The sequence below is a fragment of the Dipodomys ordii genome, unplaced genomic scaffold, assembly GCF_000151885.1.
Source record: "Dipodomys ordii isolate 6190 unplaced genomic scaffold, Dord_2.0 Scaffold102, whole genome shotgun sequence".
NCBI lineage: Eukaryota > Metazoa > Chordata > Mammalia > Rodentia > Heteromyidae > Dipodomys > Dipodomys ordii.
The window spans coordinates 5,811,091-5,829,393 of record NW_012267318.1 but is presented as its reverse complement, the minus strand read 5'-3'; the positions used below and the strand labels follow the sequence as shown (position 1 = coordinate 5,829,393).

At 38.8% G+C, this 18,303-nt stretch overlaps 1 protein-coding gene across 1 annotated transcript in view; it reads left to right on the top strand.

Annotated features, from left to right (window-relative positions):
* Positions 1-18,303, top strand: part of N4bp2l2 (NEDD4 binding protein 2-like 2) — a 67,198-nt gene that overhangs the window by 48,624 nt on the left and 271 nt on the right. Inside the window, exons 5-6 of the mRNA XM_013027301.1 lie at positions 11,937-13,654; positions 16,512-16,597. Of these exons, the coding sequence (XP_012882755.1) occupies positions 11,937-13,654; positions 16,512-16,597 (1,804 nt within the window). The remainder of the gene's footprint in view (positions 1-11,936; positions 13,655-16,511; positions 16,598-18,303) is intronic.

The window sequence follows — 18,303 nt, the reverse complement described above, 5'->3', positions numbered from 1 at the left end:
TCCTTCCTTCCTTCCTTCCTTCCTTCCTTCCTTTCTTCCTTCCTTTCTTTCTTCCTTTCTTTCTTTCTTTCTTCTTTTTTTTTTTTTTGTCAGTCATGGGGCTTGAACTCTGGACCTGGTGCTGTCCGTGAGTTCTTCAGCTCAAGGTGAGAGTTCTACCACTTGAGCCATACCACCAGTTCCATTTTTCTGGTGGTTAAGGAAAGTCTTACAGACTTTCCTGACAGGGGTGGCTTTGAACCGTGATCCCCAGAGCTCAGTTTCCTGGTTAGCTAGGATTATAAGCATGAGCCACCGGTGCCTGGCTTGCATTCTTTTTTTGTTTTGTGGGTGTTTGTTTGTTTGTTTTTTAAATGGCATCAGGGTTTGAACTCGGTCTTAAATTTGTTAGGCATTATCTATCACTTGAGCCATATTCAAGGCCTTTGTGCTTTAGTTATTGCTTAGGGTGTCAAAATTGTGCCTAGGCTAGCATGGACTGCCACCCTCTTATTTATACTTTGTGGGAAGCTTTTTGTTCATTGAGATAGGGTCTTGTGAAATTTTTTGCACCAGTTGTCCTCACTTGAATGTGGTCCTCCTGATCTCTGCCTCTTGAGTAGCTAGAATTACAGATATAAGCCATCATGCCTGGTTCTATTTGTTTTATCTATTCTAATTATGAACAAATGAGTGCTTCCAGAATTTTGCTGATAACAAATAATGCTTTACAGATATGTAGCAGAGTTTATCCAAGGCAATACCTTTTGGGGTTTTTTGTTTGTTTTTTGTTGGTCATGGGGCTTGAATTCTGGGCCTGGGTGCTGTGCCTCAGCTCTTCAGCTCAAGGCTAACGCTCTACCACTTGAGCCATAGCACCACTTCCAGAGTTTTGGTGGTTTATTGGAGATAAGAGTCTCACGCCTTTCCTTCCAGGTCTGGCTTTGAACTGCAATCCCCAGATCTCAGCCTCCTGAGTAGCTAGGATTACAGGTATGAGCCACCAGCTCCCAGCTTACTTTTCAGTTTTAAAAGGTGACCCATTAAAGGGATATAAAATCAATTTGGTAGGTTGTATAAGCATATCAAAAATGAAGCAGGAAATAAACGTTTTCTATTTTATCTCACCTGTCTTTATTTTTGCTTTTGTTTTTGTCAGTCATGGGGATTTAACTCTGGGCCTGAGCCTGTCCCTGTGCTCTTCAGCTCAAGGCTAACACTCTACCACTTGAGCCACAGTGCCACATCCTTCTATTTTATGTATACATTAGTTTTTCATATTTTAAAGTATTTATTACATACATAATAAATACTGCTTTTTGAAACTGTGTAGCTATGTTTATGTCTATGAGTACTGACAAGGACTACAAAATACATCTGCTATTGTTGGGTAGCCATTGAAAGAGCTTTAAAGTTGTTGCTCATACCTTGGAGTGGGATTTTCTTGATTTTAAGATAGAGATACATTTGGTTTTCTTAGGTAGACAGATGCACACTGATTTTCACAGTCACTCTGTCGTTTTTCTGTTCCCATCAGCTATGAAAAAGAATTTCTGTGACTTTCAATTCTTGTTAATATTGGTATTGGGTGAGTTAAATTTTTTGCTAATTTACAGAAATGAAATTTTATCTAATTGTGGTTTTGATTTGTTACTGAGGTTGAACTTTTTCATATGTTTTAGACTGTTTCCTCTAAAAATGCTTTTTATGATTTTTGCTTATTTTCTACATAGCCCTTTCTTTTCTTTATTTTGTTTCTCTTTCTTAATTCTTTTTTTTTTTTTTTTTTGCCAGTCCTGGGGCTTGAACTCAGGGCCTGTACACTGTCCCTGAACTTCTTTTTGCTCAAGGCTGGTACTGTTCCACTTGAGCTACACTGCTACTTCTTTTGATTTTTCTCTTTATGTGGTACTGAGGAATCAAATCTAGGGCTTTATGAATGCTAAGCAAGCACTCTACCACCAAGACACATTCCCAGCCCCTCTTGGTCTTATTCTTTCATTGCTTTCTTTTTTCTTTCTCTCCCCCCTCTCTTCTACTCTTCCCCTCTCTCTTACTCTCTCTCTCTCTTTCTATCTGGACTTGAACCCAGAATGTATATGCTAAGCAGTTGCTCAAACATTTGAACTAGGACCTTTTTGGTTTGATTAGATTTGATTTTGAGACAGTCTTACTGCCTTCCCAGGCTGGGCCTTGAACTCACAATCTAACTCTCTTTGCCTTCTAAGTAGTTGAGATTACAGTCATACACCACTCATGCCTCTCACCTAGTCATTTGTCTTTCTTATTGCTTTGTAGGATCCTTTTACTCTAGATACTAAACTTTGGCCTGTTTTATGAGTTATCTCTATCTAATCAGGAAACAATGTATGTGTTTGAAGTAGAGGAATCCCAAAGAACTGATGATGAAGGAATTGGAAGGGATAGGTGAAAACAATATTGGGCATATATCCAAAGATTAATATATGCCAGAGGCTGTAAGCATTTCTAGGCGAGAGAGGTAGAAGATGCTGTTGCTCAGAGCCCATCTTTGTGCTGCTGAGGTTTCTGGTGTTAAAACTGATTTCTCAACTGATTTCTTACTGTTTGTTCTTGCCAGCTTCTGGACAGCTATAACATCCCTCTCTCTCCTGTTTTCTACCAGTTCTCTGTATGGGCAGAACCTACAAAATAATTAGGAAGGGAGCTTGGGAAGGTAACTTCCTATTCTGGGGGTAAAAAAAAGGTTAGTGTTCCTCTGAAAGATAATCTGGCACATTGTTAGACATAACTTGTTCCAGGTTATGGCTAGTCTTTTTTTTACCTTCTTATGGTATCTTGATGCACAAAAGTTTTTCAGTGTAAAGGAATGCATCAATCTTTTTATTTGATGTTTCCTTTTTTGTTTTTTTTTGTCTTGAGACCCTTCACTACCTGAAGAAAAGTAAAACCTATCCACATATATTATCTTCTAAAGTTTTTTTTTCTTGTTACATATAAGCCTTTAATCCTTTCTGAGTTTTCTCTTTATGTATAGTAGGATACCATACATTACAGATTACAGATATGAGCCATCATGCCTGGTTCTATTTGTTTTATTGATGAACAAATGAGTGCTTCCAGAATTTTGATGTTACAAAGGATGCTTTACAGATATGTAGTGAATTTATCCAAGGCAATACTTTTCGGTTTTAAAAGGTGACCCATTAAAGGGATATAAAATCAATTTGGTAGGTTGTATGAGCATATTAAAAGTGAAGCAAGGAAATAAACGTTTTCTATTTTATCTCACCTGTTTTTACTTTTGTTTTTGTTTTGTCAGTCATGGGGCTTGAACTCTGGGCCTGGAAGGCTGTCCCTTAGCTCTTCAGCTCAAGACTAGTGCTCTACCACTTGAACCACAGTGCCACTTCCTTCTATTTTATATATACATTAGATTTACATATTTTAAGTGTTTGTTATATACATAATACTGCTTTTTGAAATTTTGTGGCTATGGGTACTGAGAAGGACTATAAAATATATCTGCTATTGTTGGTAGTGGATACTTTATCTATAGGGACCTACTTCGTTCCTCTGTGTTTCCTTCTCTTCCATAAATCAGCAGACCCACATACACATATCCATTTCGAGACCTCTACTTCATTTATTTTTTAATCCATGTTCTGATAGCACAGTATCCTAACGACTTCAGTTATATAAATCTTATCCAGTAGCATAGGTTAATTCCCTCAGTCTCCTTCCCCCTTCCATCTTATTTGTTCTATTCTCTTCCAGATTCAATTCCACACTTTTTGCCAGTCCTGGGCCTTGAACTCAGAGACTGGGCACGGCCCCTGTGCTGTCTCAGCTTCCTGAGTGCTAAGCTTACTAGGCTACTGTGTAGATTTGACTTGCTATTTAGTGTTCTTTCATTTCATCCACTCTGCATCATTTTTTGGTAAGGCATTTTTGGTAGGGCTTTATTTCATGATGCTAAGCTTTGAACTCATAGCCTTGAACTTGCTTGGCTGGCTTGCTTGGCTGGTGCTCTACCACTTGAGTCAAACCTGGCTAATTAGAGATGTAAGCTCATGGACTTTTTTTTCCCACCCAGGCTGGCTTTAAACCTTGATCCCCCAGATCTTTGCCTACAAAGTAGCTAAAATTATAGAGAGGCCCTGGAGCCCAGCTTTCAGTTTTTGTTTAACCAAGCTTGTCATAATTTCTCCTGTATTTGTGAAAAAATGTTTTTTTTCTTTCTTTTCTTTTTTTTATTGTGAAAATACTGTACAGAGGGGTTACAATTACATGGGCAAGATGAGTACATTTCTTATCAAGCCTTGTAGCCTCCTCCTTTGTTTCCCCTTCCCATCCCTTCCCATCCTCCCCCTGCCCCCCTCTTTTCTTTTCTTTTTTTTTTAATACTGTATTTGATTGTCCTTTTCTTTCAGCACTTTGAAAATGTGACCTCATTTTTTTTTTGGCCTTTCTAGTTTCTGACAAGGGATCAGCTGTTAATCATATTATTGTATTCCTTGTATGTGGCCTTTTAATCCTTCTAAGACATCCATTGTGCTTAGACTGTTATGTTTGGTGTGGTTCCAAGGTCTCTTAGGTTTCTATTTTCCTAAATTCTTTTTTTTTTTTAAATCAGTCATGGGGCCTGAACTCTGGGCCTGGGCGCTGTCCCTCTCAACTCTTCAGCTCAAGGTTAGTGCTCTATCACTTGAGTCACAGCGCCACTTCCTGCTTTTTCTGCTTATGTGGTGCTGAGAAATCGAACCCAGAGCCTTATGTATGCAAGGCAAGCACTCTACCACTGAGCCACCTTCCCAGGCCTCCTTAATTCTTTTTCCTTTGACTACTTAGATTGCATAATCTCAATGCCTCCATGGATGTTCTACCAGCTCAAGTCAGCCTCTCCTCTCTTCTCCCTCTTCTCCCTTCCCCTCCCCTTCTCTCCCTTCTTCTTTCTTTCTTCCTTCCTTCCTTCTTTCTTTCTTTCTTTCTTTCTTTCTTTCTTTCTTTCTTTCTTTCTTTCTTTCTTTCCTTCTTTTCTTTCCATATGGTGCTGAGAATTGCACCCTCTGCCTTCTACCTGCAGGTAAGTATTCTACCACTGGGCTCCACTGAGCTACTCCTTAATCCTTCTATTTTCTTTTTCTTTTGTTTGTTGGTTTTGAGACAGCGTCTTGCTATGTAGCTCAAGTTGACCTTGAAGTCATGATACACCTGCCTTTCAAGACCTGGGATTATAGTCCCTCACCACCATGCTTAGCGTCTAGTGACATTTTCATTTCAGTTGTTGTACTCTTCAACTCCGTAATTTGTTTATTTTCCTTTTATAATGTTTTATCTCTTTATTGACATTAGTTTCTGAGAAATTATTCTCATTTTCTTTAGTTCTTTATCCATTGTTTCTTTAAATTAGTGTGTGTGTGTGTGTGTGTGTGTGTGTCCTGATGGTTGAACACAAGGCCTAGGCACTGTTCCTGAACTTCTTTTGCCCTAGGCTAGTGCTCTACCACTTGAGCTATAGCTCTACTTCTGGCCTTTTTAGTGATTCATTGGAGATAAGAGTCTCACAGACTTTCCTGCCTGGGCTGGTTTTGAACCTCAATCCTCAGATCTCAGCCTCCTGAGTAGCTAGGATTACAGGCATGAGCCACTAACTATTTTATTATATTTTAAATAGTTGCTAGAAAGTCTTTGTCTTGCCTAGTAAATCCAATGTCTAGGTAGGCATACTACTGCTTTGGCCATGCCCGAGCCCTTTATGTTGCTGGTTTGTTTTGAGATAATGTCTTGCGTCTGCCCAGGTATTTACCTGGACTGATCTTCCTGTTTTGCTTCTCACCTCACCATAGCTGGGACAACAAATATATGCCCCCTTGCTCAGCTTCTCTTCTTTCAATGAAGTCTCATAGACTTTTCTTCTTGGACTATCTTGTCATTTCAATGCACCTGATCAGCTTTCCATGTAACTAAGATGATAAATGTATGGTTGATCTCCTTGGCTATTGGTTTAAAAGGGGCTGCTCAAACTATTCTACCCAAGCTGGCCCCAAAATGCAGTCCTTGAGATCTCAGCTTCTTCCATATAACTAGGATTACAGATGGGAGATGCTTGTGCCCAGCTAGGCCATAATTTCTTATTTCTGTGCATATCTCATCTTTTGGTTGACAATAAAACATTTTGAACAATATGCTATGGTAATTATAATCAGTTATAGCTGTTTGGTTAGTGATTTACTGCACTAATTGTATAGAGTTTATATTCTTTGCTGTGTGTGTCAACTGTTACCCTTTTCCCTTAAGATTAGCAGTCAGCTTTTGTTCAACAGAAGTTTCCTTAAATATGTGGAACCACAGCAGAAATTAAAATTATCTTTGCTGACAGGCTCCCTGTCATGTTTTGCACACGTTTCTCACTTAGGCTGTTTAAACTCTGCCTTACTTTTTGCTTCCTACTTGGCAGTCTGGGTGTCAGCCAGAATGAGAGCTTAGGAACTTCTCAGAAAATTTCCAAGCAGACACCCACATATAGGCAAGTTCCTGGTTTTCTGGCTTCAGAGGAGAAGCTAGAAGCATAAGCTTCTGAAAGCCTTCATTTCCTAACATGTCTCATTGTCTAGTCTTTCCTTTCAAGTTGATTGTTTACCCCAGCTATTAAGCTTTTGCCCCACATGCAGTGACTTAGTGCATTACCTTTAAAGCTAAATGCCTTCTTCTCTACTGACCATATAACTGCTCTATCCCAATGACAGGGTCAAGTTATCAGAAGTATGCTCTTTAAACTAGAGTGCCTCTAGAGAGGTCAGAGCAACCCTAGTTATGGAATATTACCCCCATATAAGAAAAGAGACCTATGAGCTGGACACTGGTGATTCATGCCTATAATCCTAGCTATGCAGGAGGCTGAGATCTGAGCATCACAGTTCAAAGCCAGCCCAGACAGAAAAGTTTGTGAGCCTCTTATCCCCAATTAACCACCAAAAAAGCCAAAGGTGAAGGTATGGCTCAAGTGGTAGAGTGCAAGCTTTGAGCAAAAAGTCAAGTGAGAGCCTGAGCCCCTGAAGTCAATCCCCATTACCAGCACCAAAAAACAAAAAACAAAACAAACAAAAAAAGAAAGAAAGAAACAAGGATAGGAATGTGGCTTAGTGGCCTAGCATGCATGAAACCCTGGGTTCAAATTCCTCAGTACCACATATACAGAAAAAGCCAGAAATGGCACTGTTGCTCAAGCGGTACAGTGCTAGCCTTGAACAAAAGAAGCTCAAGGACAGAGCTCAGGTCCTGAGTTCAAGCCCCAAGATTGGAAAACAACAACTACAAACAAGCAAAAAGGAGACCTGTTTATCTGAGACTCCACTAGATAGATTTTTACCAATCCAGGACCAGCTCTAGGCCTACTATTCATTCCACAAAGCTCTGAGGCCTTTCTTTTATAACCTACATATACTTTAATATCAGATTTACTCCATGTATTGCCCATGGCTGAGTTAGGATTCTATATTTGATGTCACTGGCCCCTTTATTTACTTTTTTTCATGAAAATCATTATTATACATTTCCTCTTCCACCTTTTTTCTTCTCTATAGTCATCAGTTTGGGCTTTATGTGGATGCTTCTTACCTTTGTCTTCAGGTCATTTGTCAGGTCAGTTTGTCTCTGAGCAAAAACTTTAACTTTTAAGAGTTGTCACTAGTCAGAGTTTAGATTTTAAGCCATCTAGAAGGCAAAATGTTATTCATCAGAGATATGTTACTATTGTTCATTTCCTACCTTCTCCTTTTCAAAAGCTACGATGTGTGCTTGTCATGTTCCTGATTTTTTTTCTAACAGTGCTATTCATCCCAAGTGAATCCTCACAAGTAAGATCAAGTTTACAAGGCATGACACAGCTTTGAAAGCTTATCTTGCTTTATAGATCCTTGTTCCTGAAAAAATTGCATTTACTGATTAGATGTACACATTTCAGCTAAAGTTATCACTACCTCCACCACATTTCTTATCTCCCAGTAACTTCACAAGTTACTTACTGATTTGTTTCCTTTCTAGACAACGTGGTCCACTGTTTCTGGAAAATGGAGAGTAACTCAATAGGGTTTCAGTGGTGGCAGAACTGATAACATGTCCCTGGCATACTTCCTTGTAGTCATTCCTCAGATTTTTCTATCTCTTGATATTATATTGTCCATTGGAATCCAATCCTTGGACTCTCCTTTAATAACTCTTTATTTATTGTGAAAATACTGTACAGAGGGCTTACAATTACATGGGCAAGATAATGAGTACATTTCTTATCAAGCATTGTAGCTTCCTCCTTTGTTTTCCCTTCCCATCCTTTCCCAGCCTCCCCCCATGGCCCCCCCAATCCTCCCCGCTCCCCCGCCCCCTCCTTTAATAACTCTTTAGTAAAATGACTTAATAAATTTACTGATCTTCCAGACTCTAAGAGTTTATTTAGCTACCTCATTCTTTCCTAATCTATTATGTTCATTTCTTGGGAGGCTTGGTGATTTATCTTTAGCATAGGTCCTTATTATCCTTTCATAGATATCATTTTATAATTCTTTAAAATAACAAAGGAGCAGTTGAGGAATATTGAAGAAGCCTACAGCCTTTATCTTTTCTACTCTAACCTCTGCTATAAGGACAGATTAGCCTCTTGGTTCAAACTTTGAGGCAGCTGCTTTGCCAGCCATCTCTCCAAACTCATGCTTCACATAAACTTTTGTAATTGACAGCCACTTTATGCTTTCAGTCATTCAAAACAAAATTCTTGCATGTGTACTTGATTCTTATGTTTATATATCCTCATATCCATTTATTTACTTGTATGTGTACACATGTGCATGCGTTCTGGGGATGGTACCCAGGACCCTCTGCGTGTTAGACATGCACTTTGCCACCCAGCTACATCTCCAGCCTACAAATTCTTTGAAATTGTATTTTCTGCTTCCTTGGTTTGTTGAGAACTGTTCTTGGGGATGGTGGCTACACATCAAGTACATCAGCTCCATGGATGCAGTGTTCCTGTGAACCAGAACCATTGCTGGAGTCTTAAGTTCAACATGTGCTGCTGTCTAATTCCAGAGATAAAACAACAATAAACTCCACTTGTTTGTTGCCTCCTTATCCTACAACAGAATAGTTCAGATTTGGGCAGAGACAAGGAGTTTGTTTTCTAACTGACAGTGCACTTCTTCAGTGTGCATTTCATGACTCATACTGTACTTTGGACTTTCACTCAAGCTTTTGTGAGAATGAGATATAACCATGGAAAGTTACTATCAAAGATGACATTGTGTACTTGATATTCTTTTTGTTGTTGTTGAACTCTGGGACCTGGGCTCTGTCCCTGAGCTCTTCAGCTCAAGGCTAGTACTCTACCACTTGAGCAACAGCACCACTTCTGGTTTTCTGGTAGTTAATTGGAGATAAGACTGTCACAGACTTTCCTGCCCAGACTGGCTTTGAACTGCAATCCTCAGATCTCAGCCTCCTCAATAGCTAGCATTGCAGGCATGAGCCACCAGCACCCAGCTCCACTTGATATTCTTTTAAGAGAGGCCCATCACAATTGCTTCTAGGTACCTTAGTGTTCCTTGATGTCCTCTTCTCCTCCTCCTTCCTCTTCCTTGCCCCTCTCTCTCCCCTCTCTCCTATCTCCTCTCCTTCTCCTCTCCTTTTCCTTCTCCTTTTTTCCCTTCCCTTCCCTTCTTCCTTCCCTTCTTCCTTTCCTTCTTCCTTTCCCCTTTCTTTCCTTACCTTTGCTTTGCATCTTTTTCATTTCTTTTTGTGTCCTGGGGTTCTAACAAAGGACCTTGTGTATGCTAGGCAAGGACGTTGCCTCTTAGCTAAATCTCCAGCCCCCTTGATATTATTCCTAAGTCAACACATTGTATAGCAATTAGGTGGCAAAGGTGACAGGGACACAAGATTTTCCTATGTCCTATCTATTAAAAATTACCTAGCAGTATGGGGTGAAATAAACTAGGTCAAAGGTAGGCTTAATAACCTTATGGTCTATTGCTTAGCCACAGAAAAATTGACTGCTCCCTTTTCCTTATCATGTTTGCTTTTCTGTATTGGTTGATTTGCTTGCCTCTTTGCATTTCTATTGCTCCATATCCTCCATGTATTTCCCCTCACCTATGTTTGGTGTCCTTCCACTGCATTTTTCTATAACTTCATGGGCACCTATGCCCTGACTCTGATTGTCCAATGTGGAAGAGATAACTAGACTTTTATGTCCAAAATGAGAACATTTCCTAAATACTCTCTTTTTCTCTTCACATTGAGCATTGCCTTCTATAATGGCCACTCTGAACACGTTAGTATGCCCAATGGAAATACTGTTCCTCTTTTGAGAGGCATACCTTTCTCACTGGGCATCATAGGATGTTAGCATCCTTTGTTACTGTGCCCAGCGCTAGAAACACACTACTCGGCATTGTGATCACCAAAAATGCCCTCACATATTTCCAAATACCTCTCAACATAGTGGTGTAGCCTCTGTTTAGAATCATGATTAGCTGGATAGTTGGAAGTATTTTACCCAAATACTGCACTCAATTGCTTATTATTAACCATTGCATATAATTTGATACAACTTAATTGCCAAAGTTTATATGTCAAAATAAAAAGTAGCTACTAGGATATTCTTAGAATAGAAACACAAAGGGGCACTGCCTATCTGATCATATAAAATAATATTTATCGAAATGAACTCCAGGAAATGGAAATGAGGTTTTACTTCATTGCTGTTTTTGTTTTTGTCTTATTTATCATCTTTGCAAGTGTGAGGAGGACACAGAAATGGAGGGGAAAAGGGTGAACAAATGTAGCAGTAGTATTTACTAGACACTATGTGGAAAATGAACTATACAACTTGTGGGTGAGAATGGCAGGGAAAAACTAGGAGAGACCAAGGGAAGGAGTGACATTGTCCAAAAAGAAAGGTACATTTTACCTAACTTAGGTAACTGCAAACAAACCCTCTGTACATAACCTTTATAATAACAATAAAAAATAAAAACTACTAAAGCACTAAAGTTCTACCATCCACTTTTATTTATTTAAGATGTCAAACTTAGGTTTCAGACATGTATATATATATATATATATATATATACACACACACACACACACACACACACATATAGTTCATATGTATATATACACACATATAGTTTAAGAAAAATACTAGGTTTTCCTACAGTGAATTGGTAGATAAAACTAGTACGTACATGTGGCCTTTAACTTTCTTCAAGTTATACTTGTTTTTAATTTATAGGATTTTAAAATCTTTTAAAAAGTATCTTAACCTTTCTTTTTTGTTGTTGTTTTTGGGTCCGGTCGTGGGGCCTGAACTCTGGGCTTGGGCGCTGTCCCTCAGCTCTTCAGCTCAAGGCTAGCGCTCTAGCGCTTGAGCCATAGCACCACTTCCGGCTTTTTTTTTCCCTGCTTATGTGGTGCTGAGGAATCGAACCCAGGGCCTCAAGCATGCGAGGCAAGCGCTCTACCACTGAGCCATCTTCCCAGCCCTTAGAAAGTATTTTAAATACAGTACAAAGTATATGTCTACTTTAAAATTTCTTGTACTGGTAATTTTTTTTTTTTTTTGTCGGCTGTGGGGCTTGAACTGTAGACCTGGGCGCTGTCCCTCAGCTCTTCAGCTTAAGGCCAGTGTTATACCACTTGAGCCATAGTGCCATGTCCAACCTTTTCTGTTTATGTGGTGCTGAGGAATCGAACCCAGGGCCTTATGCATGCCAGGCAAGCACTCTACCACTGAGCACTTTTTTCTTTTTGCTTGTGTGGTGCTGAGGAATCAAACCCAGGGCCTCATGCATGCAAGGCAAGCACTCTACCACTGAGCCACCTTCCCAGCCCTGGAAATTCTTTAAATATGCACATTGAGAATTTTGTGTTATGGTTTTCTAATGTTATGCAAATAATAAAGATATAACTTCTTTATGTTTCAGAGAAGGAATTTTGAGGAAAACTGGGTTCCGACTCAGCAAAGCCAAACAGAAAAGAAACAGAAAACGAAACAAAAAATCTAACAGTCTTTGTGAAATCGCAGATGAAAACTCAGTTGAAACTTGTAGTTATCTTACAACAGAAGCTCAGTACCCATTTCAGAATGAAGAAGATATTAAAGAGAACAAAACAGTAGCAGGATGTCTTTGTATTAGTGGCCGACAAAATGCATGTAGAGAACTTCTGAATGGCTGTAAAGAAAAAAATCTTGAAGATAGTTTTGAAAGTGTTGTATCTACAGTTGAATTATATAACACGCCAAAGAACTTCTCCAAGGAAGATGATGAATTAATTCTAATTTCTTCATCAATGGCAAACAAAAACTCTGGTACTTGGCCCATAGGGACTCAAAATCTTCCTTGTGTAACAAAGGAAGACTGCTCCGGCATAAAGGTAGAAAAACAGAAGGACAATAGGTTTACCATGGCATTAAACATGAAGAACTCATTTGCTAGTACTCCATGTCCATTTCTCCAGAAGATAGAAGTAGACCAAAGACTACTAAGTGAACCAGTTGAGCACTATCAACATGGATCCAGAGCTTCAGAGAACATTTTAAGAGAGGAGCAAGGAGTACATGCAAGTAAAAATAATTATTGGACTTTTCTCACAAACAATTTGTCTGATGAGGAATTACAGCTAGGCTCTGATAGACAACCTTATTTTGATAGCTGGCCTGAGGGACCTCATAAATTTGTGTGTGAACAGAGACCAAAGAAAGATAGATCACATAAACTGGCCTGTCCTGACAGCAAGGAGCAATTGATTAAATTGATCTCCACTTCTGAAGGCATATCAGAACCAGGAAGCAGACGAGAAATATTGATAGATGTGAAGTTACTGGTAGAAGATGAAGATTTGTCACCTATCACAGAAACTGTAGCTCCATTCAGAGACACAGAAACAAATAACTTCAGAAGCTGTTTACCTCAACTAGATAACCCAAAGAGTGCCTCAGTGAATGAAAAAAGGTGGAGAAAGATTTTTAATTTGGTACCAAACTTTAGTTTACTGGGACAGAGTCTTACCAATACAAAAGAAAAGGAGAAACATAGCCTGTTAACAGAAAGCCATGCACTGAACAATATTTTAGGAGAAGAAAAAGACAAAAATTCAGAAGTAAATAACAAAGAGGAGAAGAAACAAAAACTCATGACATGTAACGATCAAAAAACATCATTGTTTCATTTTGATATTTTCAAAGACTCACCTCTAAATATTGGTGGACAATTTTATTTTCCTTACCTGTCATTTAATAGACTAGGACATGCTATGTATCTTTATAAAAATCCTCTTCCTTCTTTTGTGCTACATTATATATCTAGCTTTTGGATGATACCTTTTACCAGCAAAAAAACATTTTTGACTTTCAAATCTCAGACAAGAGTAGGAAATACACTAACGGATGTAGACTTTATTTTTTCAGAAATTTTATGTAGCCAACCTGATACTTTGTGCTCTTTGAGGATTACTTCTGATACTCAGGTTTTAAATGAAAGATCTGGTGAAAAACTAAAGAAATTGAAAGACTCTAAGTCACTACAGTGTTTACCAACTGAGAATCACCACAATTTAAGACTGGATTCTTTTTGGCTGCCCTTACCACAAAGGTTTGCTTTCCAATTGGTAAAGCTTTTTGGACCTCCTGGAATTCCACTGGGTAAATTGTTTTCATTTACTAAAATTTAACATAAAATTTTGAGGTGCTGCCAGGCAACCGTGGCTCATGCCTATAATCCTAGCTACTCAGGAAGCTGAGATCTGAGGATCATGATTCAAAGCCAGCCTGGACAGGAAAGTCCATGAGACTCTCATCTCCAATAAACCAGTCAGACAAAACTGGAAGTGGCTCTGTGTCTCAAGTGATAGAGCACTAGTCTTGAGCTGAAGAGCTGAGGGACAGTGCCTAGGTCCAGAGCAAGCCCGTGACTGACAAAAAAAAATTTTGAGGTGCTTTTTTAACCTGTTGTTAGTGATGAAATTGAAACCCCATAGTTAATGGTACTTGACTTTTAAGGCTCACACCCTTGCTACTATAATCTTAAATGTCCCTTGAATACATATGAAATATGAACTCTACACTGAAGTAGAGGCTGAGAAGAGTGAAGGAGGCAGGCAAATATTAACTATGTAACAGAGATGGGCTAATTTGTGTGTGTGTGTCCACACAAATCCTGGGGTTTCAACTCAGCACGGACACTGTCTCTGAGATTTTTGTGCTAAAGGCTAGCACACTACCAGTTGAGTCACAACTCCACTTTTGGCTTTTTGCTGATTAATTGGAGATAAGAGTCTCACAGACTTTCTGGTCCAGGCTGGATTTGCACCACAATCCTCAGATCTCACCCTCCTGAGTAGGTGGAATTACAGGTGAGAGTTTTTTTTGTTTTTGTTTTTTAATCTTTCTGCTTTCTACATTTTATTTAGCAGATCGCTTTTTCTTTTCTCATTTACAATTATGGCTTCCAGATATGAAATTAATAAATGAGGACTACAAAAAATTAGTGATGAGAAAACACCTGAAATAGTTGAGGGTTTTTTGCTTCATTTCATTTTGTTTTTTGTTGTTGTTAGGCCAAGAGAGGTCAGTGCTCAGGGCCTGAGCACTGTCTTTTACTTTTTTCTGCTCAAAGCCATTACTCTACCACTTAATCCACTCCTCTATTTCCAATTCTTTACTGGTTAATTGTAGGTAAGTTAATTTTAAAGTAATAATCTTAATTCCCCTCCAACAAAAGGAAAAAGAAAAAACATTCCCTCAACAATTACTTAAAATTAAAATGCATTTATTTTGGGAACTTGAACTAATTAAAAACAATATAAGTCAGAAATCTTCATCTATAGTTCATATACTGAAAGAATTTTTTGTGACCTTTTATGTCTTTTTGTAAGAGAAAGGACATACATTTTATCACCTTCTCAAAAAAGTCCATGACCCCAAGAGATTAAGAATCATCATCTTAGATCAGCACTGGGAAACAGAAAGACACTGGTTTAAAAAGACTTTAAACCTCCTCCTCCTTTGAATGTACAATATCAGCATAATCAACAATGATTGCACATCCATTAATTAAACTTCAGAAAGCATTTTAAAGGAAAGCTCTCTTTCTAAATGGAGAGAGAAGACTAACAAAATTACTGCACACAGAAAATGCAAGTGACAAATATGCATATTTTATGAGTGAGGTTAGCAGTGTGATATCAATTGTAGAAGAGAATATGGGGTTATGGTTTTGGTTGCCTTCAATAAGGAAGCAAATTTGTATAACACAAGCAGTGAAGGAATAGAGCTTGGAAGAAAATAAATAATTTCACCTTTGGAAATGACGTGTTTAAGAAGGGAAGGAAAGGGAAGAGAACTTCTTCTTCTTCTTCTTTTTTTTTGTCAGTCACGGGGTTTGAACTCTGGGCCTGAGCCCTGTCCCTGAGCTCTTCAGCTCAAGGCGAATGCTGTACCACTTGAGCCACAGTGCACTTCCAGTTTTCTGGTAGTTAATTGGAGATGAATCTCATGGAGTTTCCTGCCCAGAGTGGCTTTGAACAGCTATCCTCAGATCTCAGCTTCCTGAGTAGCTAGGATTACAGGTGTGAGCCATCAGCACCCAGATAGGAAGAGAGGTTTTAAGTGCAGTCTGAATCTTGTTTGGCTAGACTGGAGAAGCCAAGCTCTGTTGTATGGTCCATGGCTTTGAATAAGGCAAGGAAACAAAATGATTGCTAGCAATAGGAGCTCTGCAGACAGAGTAGGATTATATAGTGGGAGCATATACAGGTGTAGAGACTGTAAAGAAACCAAACTATGCATAGTGTCAGAACTGTGTAAGTATAGGAGAATTTTTGTGTACGTTATATTTTTTTGAGTATGTATGTATGCGTTGCCAATACTAGTACGAGAACATAGGGACCAGGCTCTGTCCCCTAAGCTTTTATACTCAAGGTTGGCACTTTACCATTTGTGCTACAGCACCACTTCCAGCTTTTTGGTTGTTAATTGGCAATAAGAGTCTCACAGACTTTCCTCCTAAGACTGGCTTAAAACCATGATCCTCAGATCTTACTACCCTGCACCTGGCATTATGAGAGTCTTAGTTGTAAGGAATCCTTTTGTCTGAAGTTGCAATTTGTAGGAAGACTAAATTTTCCATGGTTGTAATGTTTCATACATGTTACAAGAAAGGAAAGCTATCTAAATTTTATGCCATAGACAGTACCACTTGAAGCTATTATATGTGGGTATGTTGGTGTATATGTTTATACCTACATTAGAATCTGAACTACGATATATAGTACTTTTCATACATACATAATAAGGATTTCCATTGAATCTAGATACTATTTAGTCTAGATACTGTTTACTATTGGTATCTGAAAACTATTGTTTTAGCCATAACTGAAATATCTTTAAAACAGGACTTTTAACATTACAGCAACCCAGATACTATGTTTTTATAACTTCATATTTAGTATGAAATTATGTATGACACTGAAGATGAAACTTGTTCCCCCTTTTTCCACAGAATCCTTATTGCCTGATGACTATGTGATTCCCCTTGACTGGAAAACACTGAAAATGATCTACTTGCAGTGGAAGATAACAGTAGAGGTAGATTAATATATGCTTTAAAAGAAGGTCTTCTCTAACTTTTTTTTTCCTTTGTCAGTTCACCTTGAATTCTGGGCTTGGGTGCTGTCCCTCAGCTCTTCAGCTCAAGGTTAGTTCTCTACCACTTAAGCCACAGCACCACTTCCGATTTTATGGTGGTTTATTGGAGATGAGAGTCTTGTGGCCTTTCCTGCCTGGGCTGGCTTTGAACTGTAATCCTCGGATCTCAACCTCCTTAGTAGCTAGGATTACAGGCATGAGCCACTAGCACCCGACTTCTCTAACTTTTTGTGAGTGCATGTGTGTTTGTGTATGTGTTTGTGTGTGTGTGTATGTGTGTGTGTGTGTGTGCACCTGTCCCTGAGTGCCAGTACTGGGATGTGAACTTTTCTACTCGGGGCTAGAGCTCTACAATTTGAATCACAGCTCCACTTCTGATTTTTTTGCTGGTAAATTGAAGATAAGACTCTCAAAGACTTTCCTGCCTGAATTGGCTTCAAACTGGGATTCTTAGATCTCAGCCTTCTGAGTAGCTAGGATTACAGGCATGAGCAACTGGTGCCAGCTCTAACAAGTTTCTTTAAAAAATAAAATTGGTACAAGTGGTTTATTTCTTAAATTGGAAAACAGCAGGAATAAGGGAGGTATTAAAAAAATCCTATAGAAAGCCATGTGCTGGTAGCTCATGCCTGTAATCCTAGCTACTAAGGAGGCTGAGATGTGAGGATCACTGTTCAAAGCCAGCCTAGGCAGGAAAGTCCGAGAGACTTTTATCTCCAATAAACCAACAGAAAACTGGAAGTGGTGCTGTGGCTCAAGTGGTAGAGTGCTTGCCTTGAGCTGAATTGCTGAGAGACAGTACCAGGCCCAGAGTTCAAGCCCTATGACGGATCAAATCAACTGTAGAAAGAATATATGTGCATGGGTAAGTTATATAGGTTTTCTTTCAAGTAGTTCCAAGAAAAAATTTCATTTGATCACCCAATTTTGTTGAAGTGCAAGCACTTCAGCACTGTGCCTGAGGTGTCTTAAATAATGTCCTGAGAGTATAGTCTTCACTACATCGGTTCTCCTGTCCAGCCCACAGTCTTATTCTGTTATGAAAAGAGTTGCGGCTGCAAATTAGATCCATCTTTACTTGACTTGAGAGTGTTTATTATTGGTGTGACCTGTTGGTCCACAGAGAGGCACATGCCTACTTTTTAAGGCTGTTCACCCTCCAGATGCCCAGAGGAAGACTGGCTGGGATAATTAGAAAGATGATAAATAGAAACTCTGAAAAAGCCAGTGAACACTCTGACATGATGGAGGTGGTTATGTTCTGTTCATGTTAGTGAACAGTGATTTAAATGAGCCCTGAGATGATGCTAAAAATCTATTTTGAAATAAATAGTAAAATGGAAGTTTAATGAAACTTAACAGGACTAATACTTAGGATAGTAGGTATAGCTGTGCAAAAGTAAATTTGTTTTGTGTGCCTATATAGTAAAAATCAAATATATATGTATATATTTATGTGTTAATGAACTTTAAATATGTTTGTTTATATATATACATATATATATATATACTTCACTAATATATGTATTAGTGAAGTTCTTATCCCTATTGCCTGTGGAGACCATATTACTACACACACGCTCTCTTTCTCTCACAAACACACACACATACACACACACACACACACACACACACACACACACACA